At 45.9% G+C, this 18,400-nt stretch overlaps 1 protein-coding gene across 2 annotated transcripts in view; it reads left to right on the forward strand.

Moving 5' to 3' along the window:
* The first annotated feature begins 4,469 nt into the window (after positions 1-4,469).
* Positions 4,470-18,400, forward strand: part of LOC117230936 — a 162,001-nt gene continuing 148,070 nt past the window's right edge. For both annotated transcript variants that reach the window (XM_033488870.1, XM_033488871.1), the window contains exons 1-2: positions 4,470-4,829; positions 13,830-17,421. In XM_033488870.1, coding sequence (XP_033344761.1) covers positions 13,903-17,421 — 3,519 coding nt within the window. In that variant the 5' untranslated portion in view covers positions 4,470-4,829; positions 13,830-13,902. The remainder of the gene's footprint in view (positions 4,830-13,829; positions 17,422-18,400) is intronic.

Here is an 18,400-nt window from a genome sequence, read left to right on the forward strand (position 1 = left end):
TGTAAACTTTTGACTAGTTCCTAATCTCGCGCCGTCCCGCGCTCAAATTCCTAAGATTCGCGTTGAATTTTCCAACGGCGACACGACGAGTCTCAGAGTCCTTGGGTACCTGCAGAGCGAGAGGCGAACGCACGCTACGCGCGTGGAAGGCTTGTTTCACGGAAGTACTGGCGAGGAACGAGGAAACTTCTCGTTCTCGGTGGTTTGTCGTTTGCCCTGGCATAATGCGCCACCACCCTTCTCGTCAACCCTTAAACTCCCTCGTAAACAATTCCGTGCTCGTAGCGAACATACTCGCAGCTCGTGCTGCACGATTTACTTGGGGATGAAGAACATTTAAGCTTTTTTACGGATGTCGCCGCCGGGTCTCTCACAGGAAATATTAGCTTATACAGGGAAACAATGCTTTCCAGTTTCTCGATCGTAAAAATCTGTTTACCGACGGGAAACAGGCGAAAGAAGTTGATGCAGCGTGTTCTTCCTTGGATTAATTTCCGTTTTTGCGTGACGTCCCTCTCGTTGAACTCGTTGCTTCCTGTTTCCTTCTGTATGGAGATAAAACTCTAACGAAAAACCGACCAGAGGTGTTTTATGTTTCTCTCTTGATTTTTCTTTTTCTTTTTCTTTTTTCTTTCTTACGTGAGATGGAAATGAAATTTTCGAAGATATTCCTTATGCAAAATTCGTAGATTTTTGGAAGGATGTTTTTTGGAAAATTAAAATCAGCGGAGGTAAGAAATTAATTAAGAAGCGCGAATATTTAAGGGGCTGAACGAAGTCGCGTACAAAGCTCGGTGAAGGCTATTATGCAAGCGGTGGCGAGCTCATAATTCGATTCACGGGTGGAAAAGCGACGGTTGTACGGCTATTACGAGCCGGAATAAACTACAAGCTTATATCGGTGAATAGGCGCGGCACAAGTTCACGTGAAAAACGTGCGATATGCACGCGCGACTCCCATTCGAGTAATACGACTCTACGAACTTCCGTCGCGCGATACATTAATAAATCCGCGAGGTCGCCTTTTCTCATATGTACGTACAGTTGCCCGCTGGCGATGTAATCGTTCGTTTCACTCATGTAACTTAACATCGTAGTGAAAATGAACCAACAAATCCTGCTGGTATACCTCGCCGTAAAAACGAGATAGAAGAAGAGAAACAAAAAAAAAAGAAAAAGATATAGAAGAAACAAAAAAGCTTGAAATTCAGGTAGCGCGTTCGAGGCGCGACCGCGAATAAGAATCTCGAGATTAAATAGAAGAGAAACCACGTGGGACTCGATTCGTAGCGTCAGACCTTATTCGTTGCCCTTCGACGCGTTTTCGTTCGATGGTGTGCGTTGAACTTTGTCCGTGTGCGAAAAACATCGTCCACGCCGTGGACCAGTCGAGTTTCTTAATGAGGGAGACGCTCACAAGAGTCACTGTGTATGCACCTTGATGGCTGGTGTTAGTGCACGCATACCTGCAGGTATGTGCCCATGTGGTACGCAGCTGGGGCACCTCCGTCTCCTATCGGAACCAGCTTCGCCACATTCCCTGGCCTGACTACCTGGGAACTCGGTGTTTCGTCACGAGCTCCTCGTGCTCGTCACTCTTCTCGCACGATCGAGGGGCTCGAGGCCGCGTGGCCACCGCCGGTCAAACTTGATTTTCGACTGTGTGGAATTTTCGGAGCAACGTGGACGGCGCTTCATCTCAGAATCGGTTTTACCCAGTGGTAGCTTCGATAGTTTGTTCGCTTTATTTTTGGGTTCGGTGGCGTGCAGTTTTTTTAGTGCTCACCGATGCAGCGGGATCAACGATACAGTCGCTGTTGACATTCGGGAATTGTTGACTTATCGGTTCTCGAGCGGTGATAGTTTAATTTCGTTAAAACGTCGCGCCTGTCGGTTGAGTTTTATTTTGTTTCGATGGTATCGATGCAGAGGGATGGAATTGTGACGTTTCATTAATTTAATTGAACGATGCTACGGCGCGATGTGTTGCGTGATGCCTTCACCCCGATCTCATTCGTCTTCCCTGACTATGGTCGAACAAAAATTTTCTTCCTTCTTTTCGTTCGTATTTGTTGGCTGAAAGAATCTTCTTTCCTATGGGCACGAGCTACGTTTATAAAATTGAAGACACGAACCACGATTTATGAAGAGCCACGGAAGAAAAATAATATCGAGAATTGTAGCTACTCTGCGATAAAACTCGCACATTTTCCTTGAGAATATGGTTTTCGAAATTCCAGCAAGAATTATTATCTTCTACTGTTGATCGTAACGCTGCGATATTTTATACATCCGTAGCTTGATTCTTTCTCTAGAATTCAACAATACGGTTTCAACAAAAACTACGAATATATCGTATCGTCCTATGGCACATCGAAGGCGGGGCCCTAAGGAAATCGGACCCTCGGTTGCTCCGCTCCTGTTTGTCGTCCCTCGATCACGATCCCGATCCACGCGGCAGTCTTACCGCGCCAGCGCGATCGAGAGGATCGATGTTGTGCATCGCGCCTGCGTCTTGATTTTCGACAGATCGGCTCACCGACCAATTTCGTGAGGTATCAGTGCAGTGAGATAAAATCAAGAGATCTTTTCCTCCATTGTGCGAGCGATATTCCTCTGAGAAAAATATATCTGTGAAAAGTCTGGAGATAATATGTGGTACGGTTTTCTTAGTGACATCGCGCAGGTGATTGTTCGTTGAAATAAAGTATTATTCCTTTCTCATCCATAATTGCGAGCATCGTTAATTTACCGACAGTTTTTTTCAGCCGCGTTATTCAAACTCTCTCGACCCGAGGCGTCTCCGGTTGTCGCGTTGCGTTCGCAGCTCCGTTTCGTCTTCCAGCTTGTTCTCTTTCATTCTTCGTTGAACAACTTCTCTTTCCGTGTTTCTGTTTTCTTTCCCGTGGAATACACGAGAGCATATATCAGCTACCGTGACGAGCCATGTTTTCCACAGTGGATTTCTACGACGTCGCTATGAAGTGAAATATGCGAGTTCGCCCCTCTAGTGTCGACAGTAGCAGACAATTATTTTAATGCCCTTAAGATCACACCCCGCTTACAAGATCTTTCTCAGGTAATTTCTTAAGAAGGGTATCCGACTCGTCTGTCGCTCCTTAAGCTTGTTTAATCTCTTCGTCGTCTTTTAACAGCGCCGCGACATAATCCAAAATTCATTGTCTCTCTCGAGTTTAACCTCGTCCATTCCACCGGGACCTTTCTATCGTAACGCTGTCAAAATTTATACTCCTCCAGTTTCCTTCTCCCTTTTTTCTTCTCTGTCGCTTATTACCATCAATTTTATTGCCTCTTGATACCTAACCGAGTTCTCCTTTTTTATCTGTCCATTGAGAGATAAAAAAAATGACCCTTGCTCGTTAGGTTATAATAAGTACATACTGTAGTTTGTAGCTTCGTATCGATAAATTATATCGTTCTTTACGATCCTCTTCCGGGCTGCAACTCGTCCATAACGAATTGCCCTCTTCTGTTTCTCAATGCGAACGCATCTCTTCGTCGAACGAGTTACGACAACCAACGATACCCGTCGATCTTCACAGGTTTGCTCGATAGACGGTGGAAGGGGCGCGAAAACCGGAAGCCTGGCACGCTCACCAAACCATGGTGATTAATGTTCGACGATCGTTTTACAGAAGGCGCGTCGTTCCGGCATAGCATCGAGCGATAGGCTGCGTGCACTGCTTCGTTCCCGCGGCTGATAACAGTGTTTGAACTGTCAGTCCGTCGCGTCGGACTGATAGTGAGTCCGGTTGCACAATTAGACGCCCGTGAAAAGTTCGACTCGGCGACGGTGTGATTAATCGTGTTGACTGACGTGTCCGACGAACAACACCGGAAAGAAAGAGTTACGAGACATTCCAACGATATTTCAGTGGTTGCCGAAAAACCTGTGCTTTCGAGCGGATAAAAAGAAATGGTACCGACGATCGTTAAACATCATCTATACGCGGAGAGCGTCACGGGGACGTTAAATTGCACGATCGATGTGTCCGCTGGCAGAAGGAAAAGATTCTGGAAGACACGCCGATAAATAACACAGTGGCTGAAGTGTTCCACGAACGATGCTTGCGGTCTGCTGGTATCTCGGTTGAGACGCCGGCAGAAATAGAAGCCAGTGATTGATTGTGCGAGGCCCGTCACGAAAGGAATGTAATCAGCGCACGGTGAATCTCTATCCGGTTAAATCACAGTGTTTACTCGGGGTACGATCATACACGAACGTGCTCGAAACCTCGAGCCAATGTCCTATTCTGACTTGAAGTTACCCCCATGAAAAGTTGTACTTTGATGGAAAAGTAGTCTGGTGAGTCTCGCGAGTCTCAAATCGACGAAGCGTTAGTGCGACGCTTGTGATTCTTGCACTGTTCCCTTTCGAATCGAAACGTCTCTGTGCAAAAGTTTTCGCCGAAGAAGACGCGAGGGTCTATCGGTTGAACGAGCAGGCGTGATATTTCTTCGTCTTCTTACTTTGGTGTTCTACGAGTTGTTTCCCTTGCCCGATAGTGCATCACGATATTCTCTCGTGACTATCACGCGTCGAGTCGCGTAGTACATACCTGTTGTCACAAATCAGCGGATGACTTGGCGGCGCTGGACTGATAGCGAGACCCATTCGGTGTGCAATCAGGAATCACCGATGGCGCAGGGCATCGAGTGGCTGACAACGTGCACCACCGGTTAATGCCGGCTACGACGAAATTACGCTCTGCTAGCGCAGCCAGAAATTGCCAGGATAACGTAGCCACAGTCGATTACCGGGAGTAGTCGGCAGGAGAGATCCGATCCCAGCGAATGCGTCACGCTAGGTATGTATGTACTGTACATTCTACATGCCTTTACACATGCTCGCATAATGCTCGTACTCGAAAGTAGATTCGCCACCCGTGATTTATGAGTCTCTTTAGAAGTGTCGTAATTCGCAAATTTGAACACTTCGTTTTTGTTCGGAATTTTGAGTTACCGTCCGTTTATGGTACGGACAGGCCTATTCCTTTCTTTAGGAAATTCCGAATTACGTGTCCTCCCCGAGCTGTAAACATAATGACTCCGAGGTCAGATAAAAAAACCCCGGGAAAGGGCCAGCCGAAAGGGTACGATGGACAGATGAAACCCAACGGCTCGTAGGGAGAATCAGCAACGTAGGAGGACAGTTCATCAGACATCGTACTATGCGGGCGAAATACTTCATTCCCAACAAGATCTTACCACCGCTGTGTTCATAACATCACACTTTACTTTTATACAACAAATACAGTGCTAGAGATTACACTAACACTCGATCTATTAAACCTCCTCCACCCTGAGCGTTGATTCATTCGAGGTACGCGATATCGACCGATCGGTTTGACCTGATCGGTTGCTCTATAGTCGAGAATTCGCAACAGTATTCTTTTTCTTAGCTCATCGATAAGTTTGTGACTCGTGTAGAACGACTGATGGAACTTTAACTAAAGTTGATACATATAAAATTGATTTTTAAATCTGAGGAAAGTAGTAGGTAACGATAGTCGTTCATTAAGAACGAATGTTCGCCAGAAACGTTGCCTGAATATCCGCGGTAAAGATCCGTGCGTTTGCTGAGTTAATCGTCAGCTGTCTGATATGATATTGCAATATATTAGTAGTAATCGACAGTGTCACAGTAATTAAAGATACAGGCAGCGCGGCATCGTAGTATGCACCGTTCTCGACAATTTCACGTCGTTCTACGGTATCATTCACAGAATCCTACGCAGAGAGAATCCCCTCTAGCTTGATACGAAGATCGAATGACGGGGCGAGCGTGGGTGTACTACGCTCGTACGATCGGCAGACGCGGAGCCGGTTAACGCGCAAAATGCGAACAAAGAAAGTTTCATGGGCGCGGTGATGACTTATCGCGGGTTCGTTTTCGGTTTTGTTTCGTTTCGATCGTTCGACCGTATAGTCACACGAATGCTGTGTTAAAACTTAACGATTTTACAAGCTGATAATCGCGTTGATAAATTCGTTTGCTCGTTATCCCGCTTAATTACGGCTATAATGGATTTTGCGAAATGTTTACGTCCATGCGTTTCGTGTACACGGATCGTCTCCGAAAATATGTATTTCCATATGGAAAAATAAGCCTGAAGTAATCTTATTATATGTTTTCGATTTATTTTTCTCGATTGTATTATGATTATTGAAAACACCTTGTACGATACTTTACGATATTTTGTATTAATAAATCCGATAAATTTAGATAGTGCGGATTTGAAAGTTTCGTTCGGACGTTGGCGCATTTATTCGAGCATTGTTTTCAAGAGATAAATCGAGAACATTTTCGTATTGTGATAACCTCGTTCCCGGAATAAATTTTCGAATTACCAGCGTCATTAGGGATTCGGGAAAAATAACGATTGACGCGAAATTACTGGATGAACCGGGGCTCGTGCCACGAATAACGAACGGTCAAAGCACTACAGCGTGCGTGGCCGTACGATAAAGCTGGACGAACATTCACCACGGGCCGATTCATATTCCCCGCGATTATCAGTCTCCGAATGAGCCGAACAATGCGACGAGAATGGCCGCGCGCCGCTCGTTCGTGTTGGTTATCTTCGTGTGAATGCACTTGCAGCCCGGCACGGCGTCGCGTCGCTCGGTTTTGAAAAGAGAGAGCGCCGCCTCGTAACGAGTGTATCCGGTACAAAAGCGAGATCAAAGACGAGCAGCCGGCAGGCTGCTCCGTTCCGAGGAATCGAACGTCTGTGGGAGCGTTTTCGACGACGTCTATTGCCTCCAATATCGTGGAATCACGCCTTCGTTAACGTTGTATCTGCACGAAATCCTACGAAAGCTCGTTGTACCTCGTTCCTTCCTTAATTTCGACGAAATTAAATTTTTTTTCCTTGGCCAGATGGCGGGAGCTTGCATGGTTACGACGTTGAATTCAATCAACGGAGTCCTATGGACGTGCCAATGAACTCTAATCGATTACAATGAGTTCTCTTTGCGAGACTGATAATTCTTTCGACCAATGGGAAATTCGTAATCTACTTTTCTCGCAAGGATCTGTATCACGTACAGTTGTGAAAATAGGGATTACACCCCGAGCGTGGAATGCCTTTGAATTCTGGCTTTAAACATCTGTCGTGGATCGAGGGTCATCATTTCGAACGTTGCGAAACATTTCTCACGAATAAAGCTGCCTCTTTTCTCATCCAATCGCGTCACAAAGCGGCAGAGGAGCTGGTCCAAATTTAGGGCAATAACGAAGGATATAAATAAGTCGCGTACAGCGAGGACCCTCGAAAGAAAAAACTTATTTCGCATCGCGGTGGTACGATATCTCGCACGAGTTGGCAACGCACATTGTCTTGTCAGAAATGGGCACGTGGTTTATTTGCAAAGAAAAACGACCCGTTTCTCTGTAAGGCCGGGAAAAAATAGAAGAAGAGGGGAAGAAGAGAGAGAAGACAGGAGTACGGCCCCTGGGGACCACATCTGCGGGCCACGAATCAGGCCCCACGTGGAGAGAATCTTTGCTCAAAGTAAAAAAAGTCGCAAAGAGTGCTTCTTATTACAGTTATCATTAAAGACTTTAAAATTAAAAAAAAAAAAGCTGACTTCCATCTCTAATATCGTTTATTAAAAACATATTCCCGTACTTTATGAACAATCTTAAAGATTTCATTAACCGTTCGAATATGGCTGCCGTCAGCGAGCAATATTAATATTTTATTCGAGCTTCAGATGCGCGGCGATCGCGTAGAATAAATTCTGTAGGAATTTGAAGGAAATTTAATACAAACTTTATAGAAAATTTAGAAAGTTTGTGGATCGCTTATCTTCGTGTATCGTACGGGTAACGATATTGTATTTACGTTTGTCATATTTTTACGTTTCGAGGGAACGATTTATGGAAACGTAACCGTACTTAAAGTCCTGAAAAAGCAAGCTGCAATTGGCAATAAATATTTACAAACGTTCAAGCCTTGGTTGATTTACAACACGAGGTACACGAGTCAGGCACGAAGAGTTAATCAGCGACCGTGAAGGATCCGCTACTTCCGAGGTTTGCAAGCCATTAACGATGAATAGGGAAAGGAAGACTTAATAGAGCGAGGTGGCCACGGACGGTGTGTCGCAAAATTCAATCGCGGGGGCGCTCTTTCAAAGGAGAATGGAATCTTTTTCTTAATTGCAGGAACCCGCGCGTTACACTGTAACCACGCGGCATATGATAAATAGCAAGCAACGATCAAAGGGAGCATCGCGATATGAACAGAAATAGCAATCGTTTCACGGGGCATTTCTATGCGTGGTTCGCTCGGTGCAGTTGCACAGGTCATACACCTCAAAGGCTAGCCTTGTCAGGGCCATGAATAGCCCATCGGCTTAGGAACATGGTAGAGGAGCAGGGTAGGAGCTCGTGAAAGGGTATCGAGTGTTTTCAGAAGGTTCTCTCGAGAACCACTGGGATACCATCGAGAAGAATAGGGACGAAAGGTTAGAAGCGATACATCTATTCCGATTTTTTCCGAGGAATCTGGGTGGCATCGTTAACTTGGAAACTCACTTTTCTAGATTTTCCAAGAAAATAGGGAGAGAACGGCTCTCCCTATTTTCTCTCCCATGTCTTTTGCTCACGTGTTTGTACTAACTTTGAAATTCAATTTTGTAAGGTCGTTTATTTAGGTCCTAGAATCGTTCACTTATATTCTGCATTTGTTTATTTACATTTCAAATTAAATTTCAAAAGATTTTGCACCGTGCTCATAATATATTCATAAAAACTTTCTGAGGTAAGTGTTTGAATAATTTCATGAGCTGGCGCAGTTCTGTACTTCTGAATGTTCAGTATCTATATCCGCGAGGATCGAGTTCCCTATTAAAAATCCTAAAGATGTAATGAAACTTTTATAACGAGATGTATTAAAGAGGGAATATTGAAACGTTCGATGCTCATCTTCCATGGCTACGATTTTTAATATCCTCGAGGCGAGATTTTTTTGCCTCCCATTAATATCCATATCACGTACTTCGGTATAATGGTACCTCGGTTACATCGCCGGTCTTTGTGAAATGATTGATATTCCAAACGTGTCTTTCCCTGGCGTTCACAAATTCGGAACGAAAAATTTCAATTCCCGTGGCTCATAGAATTTTGTACCGATTCTGACAGAAAAGAGAATTCTCGCTAATATATTTTAATTATGCAGTGATAAAATATCTACCATTACGCGGATATAATCTTCTTCCATCATCATAGACTCTTGTGGCCGCTCGTGCTTTGATGCGAATCTACACGGTGTTTCATTAACAGATCCTTTCTGAATGAACGAACAACTAGGGTCACGTTTTGTTCGAAATTAGGTTATGCACTCTGTCTCCTCGGTCCTTTATTTCACACTTCATCGCCTTTTACTTTATGCTCCAATCGTGTGCATCTGTGACCTTATTCCTTTCTTATATATAAGATTATCTAAAATTAAAACCATTCGGGTAAATGCAATCTTCCGATAAGAAATTCTCACTTTATATTTCGATATGATCTTTTACACGTTGATTAAAATATTTTCTGCTCGAGTTGCAGCAGAATTGTAGTAACACCCTGTATGCAGAAATGCGTGTGTGATTAAGTGGCGCGGAGGAGTTGTATTATCTGACGTTACGTAGGTGAGCATCAATCTGTTAGAAAGATTAATGGTTTGACATTATCATGCAGATATGGTGAAGTCAATCTGCGGGTTTTTTGAGATGCACGAAGTCTTCATTTTCATTTGACGTGCCAAAACTTCGTTTATCATGTTCGACGAAATCTCGATACTCCGCGTGATGGTTTTCTCCTTTGCCTTTTCTTCGTTGTAATTTTATTAGAAAAAATCCTCTCAGAAGGTCGTACCTATAGAAAGGGACAAGCTTTTCACATCGAAGTGGTAGTACGATTAAACGCTTTAACGCATGAAAAGCCGAGCCTTTCATTCAGATATCAAATTCACGAGTGGGAGTGCGATGTCCGTACAACTGCGAGTTGTCTGTCATCACGTCACCGAATCAACGCAATTACGCAAAGCTTTCGTGACACGATCGAATTTGCACATAATGCGTTTTATACATTCAGGTCTCACAGTCGAGACAATTCCTCGTTCAGAATCATTGGGGGAAACGATAGAGACGTAGAAACGTGAAAGAAAGAGAGAGCAACGTAGGGTGAAGCAGAAACGAGATTAAAGGTCTCGTCGCGCGATCAATTGACGGGTCAAAAAGGTTTAAGCATCGTGCACAAGCCACTCGAACGAGCTGGTTTAACGAGCCAAACTAACGCTTACGAGTGTTTTCGCGATTGATGCTTGCAACGATTATTAACCCATTAGAAAATCGGTGCCACGGTCGAGTTGCCCACGTTGCTCTTCACGCATTCCTGCCCCGTTCCATTCAGAAGGCACGCGAGTCTTTCGACGTTGTTGTCGATGAATCGAGCAGATACGTTGTTCTCTCGGAGACGTTCCGCTGCTATTGGCACTGCTCCAACAATGTCTGTTTAAAGGTCCGTGCAGCAGCATAAGTACAACGGTTAAAAAACGCTTCCTCGATAGATAGGGGTGTCTTTATTTACACCCCATGCAATCCGGGTGGTCCGGAAGCGAATAAATCGAGAAGCATTCCCGTGGTACAGTTGCCTTTTCTCTAAGTGAGACGTTTCTTTTCTTTTCTTTTTTATCCTGTCATTTATCATTATTTTTTATCATTTATTTCGATTACATCTCGGATACTATTTGGTCATTTGGAATTCTCACAACTATCTTTGGCAAGCCAGCTTCGGTAACTTGCCATAATTACGATCCATCCTTAATTTCTCTCGGACTGATAAAAGAAAAGGCATAAACGGTGGCGTGTTGGTAAGCGTGCATGCAGCTACGCAAAGAAGTATCCCAAACCCACGCGGCCTCGATCGCGTAGGCTCGTTGCACGATGGTAACAAGTGTGCATCGCGTTATGCGAATTAACAACGAGTGCAAAGATCAGCTGTTAGCCGTGCAAAGAAAGTGTATCGTCCACGCGTATAATTAGTATTCGTTCACGCGCGATCGTTCCTCGCCGAGGCACATGCAAGAGGAAACACAAGGCGTCGACTCGTGTGTGGTCTCCCTGAATCGTGCGCGCTACTCGATTCATCGACTTCGAGTCTCGTCGATTGGATACGAACGAGTACGGCACGAGACAGTGGAAATGCTCGTGTGTGGTATTTCGACGTTCACAAACATCGGATGTTAATTAGGTTTTTTTTCTTTTCTTTCTTACGATCCCAACCAAGAGAGTACACATGTCAGAATCCATTGGAGCGTCAGTTTTTAAACTTCGAAATTGTCTAGTTTGATTTGACGTTCTCGATTGGTATGAAATTCATGCAAATGTATGCCAAGGAAAGTTGCTGTAACCAGAAATCCTCGAGTTTTTTTAGAGGCGGCAGCTTTTTCTTTCGATACTAACCAGTCACGGCCAACGATCCGAGAATCGTGTTAAATCCCAGCTAACTCTTTGATTCTGGCAGACATCAATCGAGATCCGGTCCGTTTCAGTCTGCTAGATTTCAATTGCGACGCAAATTACACCGATCCGGTGGACCGAATTGAACAAGTCATATGTCATCCACTTGTGGCGGTTTCTTCTCGTTTCTCTTTTTCATCCAACTAATTATATTTTTAACTTCCCAGATCCTTCTTCGTTACGTTACGTATTCTCAATGTGAATTAATATTCGTTGGAAAAGCGTGTACCGTTTTCGGTTAAGCTACTTCAATTAGCAAAACGGAAATATGTCTGGAAAATGAAAATATCATCTTGTGATAATCATAGCACCTTGATGTATCTCGTTACGCGCTTCACTCTTAGGATCACCGGATCGCAGCGCAACGCGCTTGGAATATTTAATTCCGTTCGTCATAGCATTAGAGCGTCGCGAATCGAATCTTTGCCGATTTCTCACCCGTACCGCCGTATTTTATATAATTTACCGGAGACACGCTAGTTTAGTTGGTGTATTCGATTACGAGCTCGCAATCCCTGTGCTCTGGACGAAAGAGAAAAAATTCGTTAATAACGAATACCAATGGCGAACTATCACAGAATTGAAACAGGCGAGTACTGGGTATGGATGGTCGCGGTTATTAGCCGCGTAACGCGATCGCAGTAACGGTTTCAGAGGTAGATTTAAGATCCGGGTCAGTGCATCTGAAAAATAGGTTTTTGCGGTATCGTTCCGTGTTTCAGCGACGACGATGGAACGCCGCCATTCAGAGCGCCGCGTTCCAGCCGCCGCTGGAATGTATTTTTTCCAGATGACAATTACAACGAACCTTCTGTTTCATTCCGTTCTCTTTCTCTTCCGTTTTTTCGTTCCTTTTATTCACCAGATCCGCGCATTGTCTCGGAAGAAATGATTTTGTTGGTCGTTTAGCGGTCCAGGTTAACGCGATAAAGAGAAGGAGAGAGAGAAAGAGACTGGTAATCGCGTCTCTCGGTCGGATTTTCGAGGCAGCATGCGGTCGACGTCTTAATTGTGGGTCAATTTCAGAGAGAGAACGGGGCCACGGGCGAACAAGGCATATTTCTACGCACGAATCTCCCGGCGACGCGGTGGCCCACGGCCGATATCTCGATGAACAGATCTAAAAGTAGAACTCCAGCCGAGAGATCCTTGAGGCGAGGCCGCGTGGGAAACGTTAGAACGGTGTGTGGAGTACATACGTTTGATGGGACGTCGGTTTAATTCAATTTACGCTGCTCGTGATCCTATTCCCTCGCGTGAATTGAAACTAATCTGCCATGGCGAGCAGGACTTGACGTTTCGATATTTATCGCTGAAATTTTTGAGAATTTGCTCCGTACTATCCCTGTGATCCTATCGATGTAGTCGGAATTGCTTGTCTGCAATTGTCTGGAATTCTTGGAACGATCAGCGGGTAGTCGTTGAGAAATAAGTAGCTGGAAATTTATGCTGACGAAACAAAGGCAATTTAGAAACAAACGAGTTTAACCAATTGGAGTGTGTAACTCGAATGGAATCCATGGCTAATTAAATTATAATTAGGAATTAGTTTGTACTATCCCCGTGGGAGAATTCCTGACTAAACGTTTTGATAACGATTAACGGGTATGTCTGAAATGAACGTGTGGAACGATTAACAAGTCGTTTATGTTACGGAAAGCGTATTTATGAATTCATAAGGTGGACCTAATCTTTTGATATATCGATGATATAAATATACGCGACGAGCGTAAATATACTGCTCGATAGTCAATATTCAGCGTACAACGGTTGAGCAGGTACATTGAATTCCAAGCGGCCGTTATGGTCTTTAACGATTCGACGCACGAGCACGTGGCCGACCATTACAATATCTAATGCGCCCCAGGCCCGAAAACCGAATTAATTCCGACCGGATATCGGTCAACTACCGGATACTCCGCCATTGGTAGAACGTGCGGTTGCCGCTTAACCGGAAGCCGATGGGAGAACCGTTTTATGGAAGCTTGTGTCTTCGTGCCATCGTATCATCAAATATTCAAAAACTATTCGTCTCTCTGAATTATGAATTTCAGAGCGGAATTTCAAACGAACATTTTCAATTTGCCATTCGCGTTCTCTCCATCTTTAACCCTTTCACTTCGGATTAAAAGGATGACGTGCCGTTGAGTAATTGTGTTGCAAAATTTCGTTTCTTAATTTACATGGATAACGCAATTAACGTTATTTCGTACACTGTCTACAGCGAAAATATTAAACAGCGTATAAGTATCGTGTAATGCATAGTAATTTGACGGGAATGTTCGTTGCAGGAGGGCAGAAAGAAGAAAGGAACTTTTCCTGAGAGATTCGAAAATGCGAGTACGTTGGCATTACCGCTGAAAAATGAACGATGAAATAATCTTGAAGACCTTAACCGGTGGCGGCAACATTCCATTCGCCGATGAGGATGGCACGGTACCGGGCATTGACCATCGCCGCGTTCGATCGAATATCACGCGGAGAGAGCTGACGAAAGAAGCCACCGCTCCGGCTCTAAGCTCGAGGAACGTGCAGAGTTTCACCACTTTCCGTTCGATAGCTCAACCGAAGATCGTTCAAGAGGGTGAGTATCGCGGTGGTGAGCCGAGCATCCCGATGCTACAGAAGAGTTCGATGTTGAATCAGAGAGAATTAGCTCAGCATAGACAGATCAAGCAATCGCCAGCTTTAAAGAGAAACAGGAACGAGGCGATCGAAACGGGTTTAGAGAATCCTCTGCAACGCTACGAGAACGCCGTGTTGAAGTATCAGAATCAGAAACCGAAAGAACGAGCAAAACGACCGCCGAGTCACGATCGACAGCAGCAACAGCAGAACCACGGTTACTCGAGTAGCGACGAGAGCGTAGTCAGGAACAAGTCGAAGAGCATCAGCTCGATCGACACGCAATCGGTGAACAACATCTTGGACGAGTACGAGGATCTCGATTACAGAAGATCGTCGGACTTGAGCGACGTCGGCAGTATCAGCGTGTCGAACTTCGAGGCTGTCATGATGGATCAGCAGAAGAAACAGCAGCAAGAAAAATCGAGAGTCTTAGCGACGAGGATGCAGCCCAAGTGTTCGCCGGGCCGGGAGAAACCCCAACCAGTTCTGAAAGTGAACCAGCAGACCCAAGTGAGACAGCGGTCCCGGGAGAGGCAGAAGGAATCCGTAAGACACGTTCTTCCATCGTCTCCGACCGAGGACAATTCCTCTTCGTGCGTTTCGCCAGTGGCTGTGACCGTGGACACCAGCCGTATCAGAGTTCCAGAGGTGTTGTTTCGCAAAGGCGAAGTTCAGAAGAGGGTGGACGAGTGGTTGAATCAGACACAGAGTCAGAATTTCTCGGTGTCTCGAGAGAAACCACTGATCAGATCGAACAGTAGCGCCGATCAAAAGAGTCAAAGAAGATATCGTCAAGACTCGAGGTCCAGATCGATAGACGAAGGAAGGGACAAGTTGAACGGAACGTCGTCGAGCTACGACGACCTTAGCCGCGCGGACAAGAAACTGGAACGCAAGGTGGACAAAGTGAACGTCGGCGTGAACACGAGTAGGGGCACGTATAAAGAGTACCTCGCCTTGAAAAACCGAAGCAAGCAACAAGATTACGGCTTCAGCGCGCCGAACAGCGTGATAGGTAGATCGCGAGACATCAGCCCTTCTACCGGTTCGAGAATTCCTCAAAGAGGACTCCTGAGTTCCAGCTTCAGATCCAGACGATTAGAATCCACCAACGAAGTCAGTCAAGCGGATAGCATTGGAGGAGAATCGTCGCAAATCTACCAGGCCGAAAAGAACTGTCGCGTCAGAAGCGCGGCCGACAACAGGCTGACGAATTTGGTAAAGACCAGAAACGAGTCTGATCATAGCAGGATATCTGGAGTAAGCAGCGTAGCTACCGGCATTACCGGTGGTTCGACAGCGGCGACGATCACGAGCACGACCGCGGTGGCGACGAGCAGCGGCACATCGTCGGTTATCCCCTGCAGGAAAGCGTCGTTTAAACGATCTCAGAATCACGATCAAAGCACGATTGGTGCGACGAGAGCGCTCGTTAAGGAAGAGACAGGCCAGAGAGCGAGAGGAGGCTGTGGAGGGAACAACATCTCGAAGGGCCCGAGCAACCTTGGTGACCAAGGCGAGCCGATCTCACCAAATAAGGACGGAGAAAGTAGGCGCCCGGCTCTCACGAGCGATTCACCGCGAGCCGGTGATAAACCAGCCGATGCTGCCTGTAAATCGATGGAGGTTTCGAGGAGCGTCGATCGGCCCACACGAGATACCCTGAGGATTACCGGCGAATCGGCCGATTCTAGGTATCTTCAAGATAAGAGAGACAACAAGGTGGATCAGACGAGGCTGGAAACTATTTACGGCGCCGTTGGTGCGCGTGTCCGGACTCTTCAAGGTCAGCAGGAATCCCGCGTCACGAAACCGAGAAATCTTCAAAGCGGCATCGCACAGTCAGAAGCTAGAAAGCCACCGGTTGTGCCGAGGAGGGACCAGATTCCTTGTTCTCAGGACTCGAAGGACGATCGGGCGAGGAATTCGCCGATCGATTCGCCTCAATCCACTTTTAAACCTAATAGTCGCGTATACGCGGCGTTGCAACAGTTGAACGAGCAAAATTCGGCAAAGAGCAGATCGGCGGGCAGCAGTCCTTTGGAAAAGTCTCCGAGCAGATCGCTCTATTCTTCGCCGAATCACGTGGAGAAGATTTACGAGCGTAGCCTGCAGCCTCAGGTGATTCACGTGGATGACCTCCAATCGATCCTGCGACCTTCTTTGCAGGTTTCTGCTTATGGCGAAGGTGGAACAGGCGGTCGATCAGATCTCAAGTCGCCTCCCAAAGAAGCGGTTATGCTCGACGAACGAAACGAAAAAGAGAGAGAGGCGGACGAGGAGGAGGAGGACGACGACGAGGAGGAGGAAGAAGAAGAAGAAGAAGAAGCGGAGGTTTACGAACGGGTCGGTGAGTTGCGGTACGAACACCTGGAGACTATCGAAGAAGACGATCAGAAGAGCGAAGCATCCGTTTGCAGATACCCGGAGATCGGATTGAGTCAGTGCCTGAAGATTCAGCAATGCCTGCCGAATGGTAGATCGAGAGGAGGTCCTCCGGAGAAGAAGAAGGAACCGGCGACGTGCACGAAGCGGGACCAACAAAACGAACCTGCCAGAACGTTCGTCACGTTTCACTCATCCGGTTCCCCTCAGGGTATCAAGACGACGAACCTGCAATCTCGATCCGCAGCAACTGGTTTGTTAGAGTGCAACGAACAAGAGGAAAAACGGGAGGTCACGGAACCGATCATGATCGTCGAGGACTTCGAGATCCCTTACGATTCTGGGAACCTGGCCGACAGAAGCCAATCGTGTCACACGCGGGAGAACAGCAATCTATCGACTGCCACTATTCCGGTGGACGAGCTGGAGAGTGAAAGGCAGGCGGCAAAGTTCAAGGTCGAAGACGCGTGTCTTCGATCGAACGAGACGTCGGATCGGACAATGGACGATGCTAAGGAAACCAGCGAGATATCTGAAAAATGGGACACCGAGAAAGGAGAAAGAACGAACCTGAAGGAGACGGACGATCGTGGCTCGGTAGTGAACGAAGTGTTAGTGAAGAATCTTCAATTCAAGCAGGATTTACCGAAAGATTCGGTGGAGCACAGTGCTGGTGACTCGTTCGGCAAGATCATCGAATATGTCGGTCAGCAGAGACCGATCGGTTTTCATAACGTTTTGTGCGACAATTACGAGAACGTGCAGAACGCGAGGTTTAAGGAAAACAAGGTGTACGTGACGAAAGAGGAGATGGAGCGGCAGAGGCTGATGGAACTGCTCCGAAAGGGAGACTACGAATCGGTGAAAGCGGTGAGTGATAAGAAACCAACGTTATTACGCTTCTTTCTTTGCTTTTCTATAGACGTGGTATAGTATAGCATAGCAAGATCTATTAAATAGCGCAAGGTGTTTCGCACCTTTGACCATCTTCCCCTGCCATAAGTAAGGTGTGTTTCCAATAACGTGATACACGCGTAGTATAAATTACAGCGTACGATTCGAGACACGGTCGAGTAGTTAAACGTAAGCTTTATTACGATCCAGCGTTAATAGTATCTGTGCACGATTGACTTTATCGATTCCAGGATCTTAATCGGTTTCGCGTTCTAGAGAGAAAGGTCGTGGATTTTCACGAATCAACGATGTTTCACGGGCACGGTTTCGCAACTATCTCGATCGTTCCAGTAGCGTAAACTCGGCCGTTTTAATTCGAAACGAGATAAGCTTCGCTGGAAAGATACGGTTGACAGCAAACCAATAATTACATTTACCATTTCGCATCGGTTGTATATATTGTGTTCCGCGTGCTGAGTCAGTGGTTCTTCCAATAATTACAAGTCGGAATTAACCGAGATATGTTCGATTCGCTCTTTATCTCGATCGCGTATACGCGGAACGGTCATTACGGGCAAAGCCTCTTTTACTCGTTTCGAACGGTGTTCCGTTTGCGCCGACTAGCTGACCGGTGTAATCTGGCGTGCAACGCCGATTTCGAACTTCACAAATTTCGCCTCGCACGATTTCGACCGAATTGCGTAAACAGACCGCGTTACGGTTGGCAAACCGCCATATAATAGAAAATACATAGTTGCGAGTTTCTGGTCTTCTCTCTGTCTCTAATTACGCAAAACCTGCACGAATACGCAGATCCCTTTGCGTTAATTCGGTCCTCGGAAGCTACGCGTTATCGACTGGGAAATGTCGCTAGAAAATAATTAACCGCGATTAAATCTTGCTTGGAACATTAATGAACCGTATGAAAGGACCGAGTACGATTTTAATGATCCTG

This window comes from Bombus vosnesenskii, unplaced genomic scaffold (assembly GCF_011952255.1).
Source record: "Bombus vosnesenskii isolate JDL3184/JDL3185 unplaced genomic scaffold, Bvos_JDL3184-5_v1.1 scf7180000013270, whole genome shotgun sequence".
Lineage (NCBI taxonomy): Eukaryota > Metazoa > Arthropoda > Insecta > Hymenoptera > Apidae > Bombus > Bombus vosnesenskii.